The sequence below is a fragment of the Pieris brassicae genome, chromosome 5 (assembly GCF_905147105.1).
Source record: "Pieris brassicae chromosome 5, ilPieBrab1.1, whole genome shotgun sequence".
Lineage (NCBI taxonomy): Eukaryota > Metazoa > Arthropoda > Insecta > Lepidoptera > Pieridae > Pieris > Pieris brassicae.
In genome coordinates, this window is record NC_059669.1 from 2,152,498 (window position 1) to 2,161,622 (window position 9,125).

At 32.9% G+C, this 9,125-nt stretch overlaps 1 protein-coding gene across 1 annotated transcript; it reads right to left on the minus strand.

The window, feature by feature from the left end:
• Positions 1–1,850: 1,850 nt before the first annotated feature.
• LOC123710205 (THO complex subunit 1) lies at positions 1,851–8,580 on the minus strand. The gene is made up of 10 exons (XM_045661962.1): positions 8,403–8,580; positions 7,647–8,324; positions 7,075–7,331; positions 6,162–6,334; positions 5,961–6,090; positions 5,523–5,608; positions 4,105–4,250; positions 3,876–3,962; positions 2,658–2,735; positions 1,851–2,246 (listed from the first exon to the last, which is right to left on the minus strand). Exons 1-10 carry the CDS (start codon positions 8,445–8,447, stop codon positions 1,935–1,937), a joined length of 1,992 nt encoding a protein of 663 aa, XP_045517918.1. The 5' UTR covers positions 8,448–8,580; the 3' UTR covers positions 1,851–1,934.
• Positions 8,581–9,125: the final 545 nt, after the last annotated feature.

The following is a 9,125-nucleotide window of genomic DNA, read 5'->3' on the forward strand; positions in this document are numbered from 1 at the left end:
CCATCATACTTTTTTTTTTCCTAACTGGCGTTGCCTGGAAGATGTCGCTTGTTAGCGATAAGGCCGTCCGTTGCATCTATTATTATTATGTAATTTGTTTTCCATAAATGTAACGAAGTGTGAGCCTCCGTTTTTAGGGACATACAAATCTTTCACTCGGTGGATATTTCGATTGATAGTCGAGTAGGAGCGTTTAAAAATATACATAGGCGATAGTGTCTGGAATTTTCGTCTGAAACTTTGAGCCATAAATATATGACTAATAAGTCATAAAACGTTGCTAATTTCCATATAAACGACGAAGTATTTTACTAACTGCCTGAACATGTTTAGAATACACATTTTCATATAACTGATAAAAAAATTATACATTTTGAAAATTTAAAAGTTAACTAATAAGTTAAGTAAACTAAAAAAATCAATGGCGCTATAACCTTTGTAGGTCTGGGCCTAGATTTCTGTTTGTCTGTTAGAGTGTAAGGCAAGCCGGTTTCCTCACGATGTTTTCCTTCACCGTTCGAGCTAATGTTAAATGCGCACATAGAAAGAAAATCTATTGGTGCACAGCCGGGGATCGAACCTACGACCTCAAGGATGAGAGTAAGCTAAGGCACTAAGCCAACACTGCTCCATATATGAAATATATAATGGATATGTCAAAAGATCTTGATGAAACTTGGACTTTTTCCTGACAGTCAATATGTTCGTCTCTTTTTTAGAAAAAGTAGACAAACACGAAATTTTTTAAATGACATACTGGTGTTTTTTAAAGTCGATTAACAGATCCGCAATCCGTGAATAAATTTAATTTAATTTTGTTTATTTACTATTAGCCTTCAAAAACTACATCTTATATTCAGTATGGGAAATAATTTATGGTCACACTTATTTGATTAAGTTTACATGTAAACAATGCAACTAAAATATATTTGGATATATGTATTAATAATGAGTTCTACGTACTATTTTTGTTTGATTAAAGGCAAATAAATACTGAAATATAAGTCGTATTAGTTTCGTACTTACCGCTTTCGCACAATCCACAAATTGATATAGCACGCACGTCATGCCCGTTCGTCCATTATTTTAATATAAAAATATCTACTCCAGTATCGGATCATAAAAATATAAATAATTTAAGATCGAGCGTTCGCGCACTACCTAAGCCCCGTCTGTCCATTGACGTATACGTTTCAAACTAAATTCGGTGCAGCCAGTATTCCGCGATTCTGTAAACACCGGCGGTGAATGACGACCACCGTATCTTGATCTGCAAAGCACGCTGCATCGTCACGAGAGCCTCTTGAATTAATAACAGCGCTTTGCCCTTACGGGTCAACTTAAATTGGTTGTTATATTCTTTTGCAATGTTTTTAAAGTGTTTAAAGTAGCTCTTAGTGAGTGGTAATAAGGGTTATTCTTGGTTGAATGTATGGCGATATGTTTGTAAGTAATAAGTTCTGTTTTGGGGCGACTGAGTCAGCGGCGATGAGGAAATACGCGCAAGTTATAATTTCGGATCGGCCGACATTGTTTAATGGTTTTATAAATTTAAACCGAATGAGTTTCCGACGGAAATTCATGCACATTTTGCTCTGAATATTGATTATGAAATAGTATATTTTACCGTTAAATTTTACGTCGAAATAACTGAGATTTAAAAAAAAAACTACCAAATATAATTAAATATTAAGCCGATTTTTAACTTTATAATAGGTAGACTAAGTCACTACGATCAAATATTTCGTGAGAGGTTTTTCCTATTTTTATTAAAAAGATATCTTTAAATTTCAAAATTCAGTAGGTACTCTTTTCTATCTTCTTATATTAGTCAGAAAATAAAACACATATTGCATACAATCTTTACAGGTTTATTAATACATTAAATTTTATTGAATAACCCTTCTGTAGGCAATACGCCTACGTTTTGACTGTCATTTAGCGTTTCTCAAGGCTTCGCAAGCGTCAACCAACTCTAAACCTTCCATAATATAGAGTAAATTCTCCACAGATGCATCTTCGTCATCATCAAACCACAGTTTAAGCATATTTTTGGCTCTTGCTTCATCTGTCGCGTTCTCTGTCTCAAAGAACTCTATTTCGTCGGGTTTGTAGCCAAGTTTTGCTGCTAATTTCTTCCAGTCAGAGAGTTTTGCAGCTAATACGTCTAATTGCGAGTCTGTTATCATTGTGAGACGAGTTCTAGTTGGTTTGTCCTCGTCGTTCACGTCTGTTGAATCTGGCACCTAAGAGAATGAGAAATACGTGTTTAGCGTTAGTAAATCAAATTTTTAGTTTAAAATTATTTTAAAAAGTAATTAAAGACTGTGATAAATTTTATAGATATACTCAACTATTGTTTAATCGTATAATATTCAAACTTCGAACTTTAACATAACCAAATTCGAAATTTAAAAAATAGTATTCACATTTTTGCTCAAACAAAGAACAATGTAATGTTCACATCTAACAGGTCAAATGTCAATTATACGAGGTTTGTATGACCAAGGAGTATCATTATTTCTGTAGTCTATGGCAGTATTGTCTGTAGTTACAATTTGACTTACCTGCGTTCGTTTTGGGCGCTTATTAAAATTCGATAATCTGTGTATAAAGTCATTCAATTTTTGACGATAAAATTATATTATAAATGTTACCTGTTCTATATCAGTGTCTCCATCCTTAATAAGGTCTGTTTCAATTTGTTCTTCAGTCATTTCTTCTTCTTGCGATTCCTGGAGGAGAAAAAAATTGTCAACCAAATTACCGTCCCATCTCGACATTGCTTTTAGTTTCAAAGAAATTTGTGAAGAAACTTACGAAGTTTACACGTGTTAGAAAGCCTAAATAGATTCTCAAATATTAACAAATTCCATACGTAAGCCATATATACACATACAACTAATAGCTATAAATATAAACTCGTGTAAAGGAAATACTATACATAAAACAATTTGCACCGTTTCAACTAAAGTGCTCTGTCTCTTTCCATCACAGCGTAAACACAATTCGATATAAAGAGATGAAAGACAGTCAAGTAACAGTGCAATTAGTTTTTTTTTATAAAATGCTAATGTAATATACAGGGTGTCCCAAAAGTCGACGTCAAGTCGAAATTTTCTCATAGGTAATGTCACACCAGTTATAAGAAAAAAAAAAAAATAAGTCATGTATTTTTGAAGTTATGGATATTTTTTTGTTATTCCAGAGTTTTCAAACATTAGGAGTTCGAAATAGCAGTGTTGGCCTAGTGCGTTGGCGCATAAACATGCGTGTTTCCTCTCAAACCTCTCAAACTTGAGGTCGTGCGTTCAAATAACTTGGCGCAATTGACACTCGCTCGTACGGTGAAGAAAAACATCGTGAGCAAACCGGCATGCCTTAGATGCCAAAAGTCGACGGTGTGCGTTCCGCTCGTTATAATTAAGCTAAGGAAGCGTTCAAGTTATTACTAAAAAAATTACTTAAAAATTGCTTGACGTATTCGTCAAGCAATTTTTGGAGATTCTTGACACCCCCCCCCCCCCCCCAATGACGCCGCCGTAACGTTTTCTGTATCCAATAGTAAAACGTTTCGTGACCACCCCCAGTGGCTCCTTATACCTAAAACTTACCATTTATGTGGTGTAAAGTACTGGAAAGTGGAAAATAATATTAACAATAACGCGTAATTCATTCCCCGCCCCGCAAACGTTTTACAAGAGGACCCCCCCCCCTTAAAATTCGTGACGTAATAATTAAAGTGTTGTTTGTAGTGAATCAAAAGAAATGAATCGATAACTATTTGTATCTTTAGATGCCCACTAAACCAGCTAATGATGATGCCAATATCGATGGAGTTACGAATCTCCGACATATATACTAAGAATAATCACCGGTTTCTTATCTTCAACAGCAGATGGGTCTCCATTAGCCGTGTTAGCAGTTGCACTCGCTGCAACTTCACGCGATATACGTTTCACCTAAAAAAAAATATTTGCTATAATGTATTTTACTTTGAAAAAAAAAACTTTTTAAATTAAAAAACAGTCTAGTACAAAAGTCGACCATATTTAAATAAAATGTATATCAATTTAATTTCATTATAAACAATTGAATACTAACCATATCATCCAAATAGTCGGAAAGCCGTCCAATAGGATTATTTGTATGTACAAAGAAATGCGGCGATCTACGAGCCAAAAGCCTCAAAGCTCGCCAGCCCCACCCACCGCCACTCCCACTACTAGTCCCACCAGATAACATATACTCTGGAATAAACATAAAAACACTCATAGTTCCTTGGTACACTTGCCTCGAATGTAAGAATACACAGAATTTATATGTAACATTTAATACTAACAAAAATAACAAAGGAATAAGGTCATGTGTGAGTTGTGGTTGTAACTGACCCTGGTGTATGCTGAGGAGCAGACTGTTCCACAGCGCTGGTCATTCTGTCAGAGACCACAACATTTAGTTGGCGCCTCAGACGAAGAAAAAGAGTGTAATAATAAAAATAGTAGAAAAATAATAATAATGGTAAAAATAACCAGTAAAAAAAATATTGTAGTAATTGTGTTCCTAAACTATCTTTGAAAAAGGTATATTTTTTCTACAATTATTTGAATATTTCAATATATAGTATGGTCTTTGGTTAACATAGCTTTTACACATTGAATGAAAACAATTTTTTAACCGGATTAAAGGTATTTGTATAATTATAAACTTATAATTGTTTACATAATTTAAAATTTTCCGACGTTTCGCGTGCTTTATAGCGTTAATTTTTGCAAATTCAAAATTATGTAAATAATTAAAAGTTTATAATAATAGAAATACCTTTAATCCGGTTAAAAATTGTTTTCATTCAATATATTTTTTTTAAATATTATGGCTAATAGTTTTGACTTTATGCCAGTTACAAGTAAAAATATTTTAATATTGGACATTGCTCTGCTTTCGTGGGTTTAGTCAAGATGACTTACAGTACTTCATACAAATGAAAATGACAGCTCATGTTTGTGTCGACAAAGTTTCATACAAATTTAGTTTTTGACTTTCTACATACACTACTGTTAAGGTTTGACTAAACCCCCTGGACCTGTCTTTGTTAATAATGTAGCGTTATAGTAAAATCGGTTCAGTTAAACCAGTTTTAGTATGGAGCCGTATTGGTCTAGGTTTGAAAACTACACTTATTTTTCTGTGAGGTAAAGGAAAACTATATGCACAGAATGCTGGCTACTAAGAAATAGTTTTAAGTTAAAGCAACAAATCAAATCATTCCTTTATATAAAAAAAACAATCGTACTACAACCTTTTTAGGTCTGGGCTTCAGATTTTTTCGACTTTTTGGGTCTAAGGCAAGCCGGTTTCCTCACGATGTTTTCCTTCACCGTTCGAGCTTATGTTAAATGCGCACATATAAAGAAAATCCATTGGTACACAGCCGGGGTTCGAAGCTACGACCTCAGGGATGAGAGTCGCATGCTGAATCCACTAGGCCAACACTGTACTTTATAAGTATAAATAATTCTTACCCAAAGAAGGCATAAAATCTCTCTCTTTAGTACGACACGCGGCAAGATTGTCCGGACATTGATTCCACAATTTTGTCAATTCATTGCTGAAAATATAAACATATAAAAGTTTTCATATAGTCACATATCAAGTTATAGTTTAACGTAGAAGTAAATAAATTAACGTAAATTTTAGTATGAAAACCAATAAAAAAACCCAAATGCCATTGAATATTTAACAAAATTAGGTGAAAACTGGGAACGAGAATAAAGAGTTTATTTATTAGAATTCTATTTTTTTTAACTCATAATAAATCACAAAAACCTACTGTAAGGTTATCCATTTTATAAGTGAAAACTTCTTAAACAATTATACAAAATGTTGTTAATAGGAAATAGTTGTATATTAACAAGGAATCTATTTATTGATAATAAAAGTTTCATACATATTATACTTACTTTCCCATAAAATGTTTGCTTTGTGTTTCATATTCTTTGATAATATCCCCAACAGGTCGCCGACGCTTCTTTACACGTCTTACTTCATCAATTGATTCAGTTTGTACTGCCGGCTTTGGTTTTTGGAACTCTGAAATACCAATTAAATCGGTTTCATAATATGTATAAAATATTATAAGGATGTTACAATAGGATTTATACCTGGACAACCATCATTTTTCCAATTGTTCCAGTGCTCTTCTCGCTTTAATATACTTTTGACACATTCGACAAATCTCTTCCCATCTGGTGGTGTCTCACCGAGTAATTTATAAACTAGATTAGTTGTATCCTTGACCCATTCCGACTGATCTGATTTTAGTTCTTGAGATTCACTAAAATCATTTATTCATTTCATAAAAACACAATGCAAAATACTATCTAAGATGATAACAATAACGTCATTAAATTATTGAAATATCAATTCAAGTTGTAACAAGTATTCTCTTTTGTTAACATATTTCACATTTAACAGCTTTTACACATTAGGAAAACACTTTTTAAACGGATTGAAGCTATGCATTATTATAAACATATAATTTTAATTTTTCCGACGTTTCGTGTGCTTTACAGCGTGCGTGGTCACGGTGACTGAAGACAAAAGGTGTTGAATGTCACAGCTGTAGAGAAAATTGTGTTATCGGTATTTATTTCACGGAGTTGATATTGACTAAAAGATGACGGGTTTTTGCATTGGTTATTTATACGTTTATAATAATAATACATAGGTTCAATCTGTTTAAAGAGTGTTATTTTTTTAGTTGTAACAAATTATTTTGGTAAACTTTAGTCAAAATGGCCTTTCTTAACATTTTGATCAAAATTTGGAGCAGGCTCATGGACACCTGTAAAGCCAAAAGAGTTTGGCATTGGGAAAACAGACACTGGAATCATTGTTATGTAATTGGATAGATGTAATTATGGAAAAACAATATAAGCTGATCCTATATAGAAAAATATTTCGGGAAAAAGATAAATGCCATGAATTCAGGCCTAAATAACTAACCCTACAAGATAAGCCACAAACACATTACTTTAAACTTGACTAGCTTTTATAAATCTTTGTTACACTTACAGTTTAAACTTCACTGTTGTTGTTAAATATTGGAATAAAATTAAAAATTGTATGAGTACACATCTTCTAAAGTTTGCATCTGATAGTTGGAGTTCTAGAAGCTTCTGATTAGTTAGAAATTTTGCAAAGTAATGCTGTTCTTTACTTTCTTCCATTTCAACATCATTTACTGGCTTAAGTCTATTTAATTTGGACTTCTGAAGTTCTATTGCTTCTAATTTATATGAAGAAAATGCTGACAGCACACTTCCTGAATGCTGAAATAGCAAATATTAAGTATATATGAATAGTGTTATGTGACATTTACACCTTCCCAGTCCCTTGGGCCTGTGCTTATTTTGATGTTACAAAAAGGTGTTGTTACATGGAAATAATAAAAATCTGTATTAGAAAAAGAAAAAGCTTATTGAAGACTAGTGTTAGTAATTGCATTAAAAAACAATTCTGATTTGAACACTATTGGGAGTATAGGGGGTTTGTAGTCGAATCTGGGTACCAGGAGTACATGGAGTTTTCACTGTATGTTATACTATGTGTTGTTATTTAAAACATTAATATAGCTCAATACTTACTGCAACAAATGTTTTCCACTGGATTTTGTTATAGCAAGTATTTGGGCTTCGGAAGAACTCTTGTAAACTCCAAAATCTGCAGTACAGGTTATAATCAATATTTAATTTGTTCTTATCATCATCTACCACCATTTCTTCATCTAATGCATCCTTGAGTGTACCAGAAATATCTCCACCAAACTCAGTTACATTATCTAAATTAAATTCTGAAACTATATTCAATCCGGATCTCTCAGAAAATGGGAAAAATTTTGCTAAAAATAACAAAATTCTTCCACAAAATACTGTATTTTGAGATCTGGATAATCGACGTAAGAGATCATTGCACATTCTTAATAAATTATTTTTGCATGCAACAAAAAATAGGTCTTCTCGCCAAATGTTTACGCCATTTTCAACGTATGTGAATAGTTTTTCGCATTTATTGAGAGTTAAGGCATCAAATATATCTCCGAGAAGTACAACAGGCATTGTTGGAGTGATCATTAGTCTTCTACATGATTCAATGCAGAAATTCACGTAGTTTTCTAGTATACTCGAGGCTTCTGAAAGTAGATCTAAAAGTTTATCTCTGAACGCTTGGTCCATAGCCACTTTTCGATCGCATTCGTTTGCCTTCTTTGAGAATGAATCAAGAAGGTCGATGTTATTTGTTGAAAACGCTTTCGACAGCACATCCTGCAATAAAAGGTTAGAAATTTAATTTAATTATTCTAATAGTTCTAACTTCTCAAATATGGAGGATAGGTTTCTTACCTTATATTTAACACGTAATTCATCAAAACTACTTTTTTCAGACATTATTTATTTTAATATCAATTTATTCAGTCATTGGAATAAATTTTAGTATTAAGGAAAGATGTTTATGTTTAACTTATAACAAATCTTTTCGATCCAGTAAAAGCGGCACTGCAAAGTGCAATCAATTATCAATGCTTGTCTGTTAAGTGTTGACTGTTTGCTGTTGAGACTTGAAAGGTGACACTCAACAAATGATATTTGTCAGTTATCGTTATAGTTATTTTTGTAGGTTTATATAACTTTTTGTTGTTTTGAACTATGAATTTATTGTAAAAAGATTTTAAACACCTTTTCAGGTTATTTATTACTTACTGCACTTTAATAATAATAAACTTATGCAAAGCCCTGCTGGCTTAACAAGAGGTCGCTTCACAGCTGGTTCTGGCATTAAATTAATTTCCGAGGTTTTAAATGCTTGGGAAAATTCCCATGATGCCATTGCGATGTATCAAAGGCTTTTGACTGTATCCACGAAATAATTAAAGAGAAGGAAATAGACTTTGCTGATAATGCAGTGTTCTTGGGAATTACTTTAGATAGTAAACTCCAGTGGGGCCTATACATAGGTCTTTCGAATAGGCTAAGTTCTGCAGCGTTCGCAGTGAAAAAGATACGCGATCTTACACATGAGAATACAACAAAGCTCGTTTATTTCAGCTATTTTCATAGCATTATGTC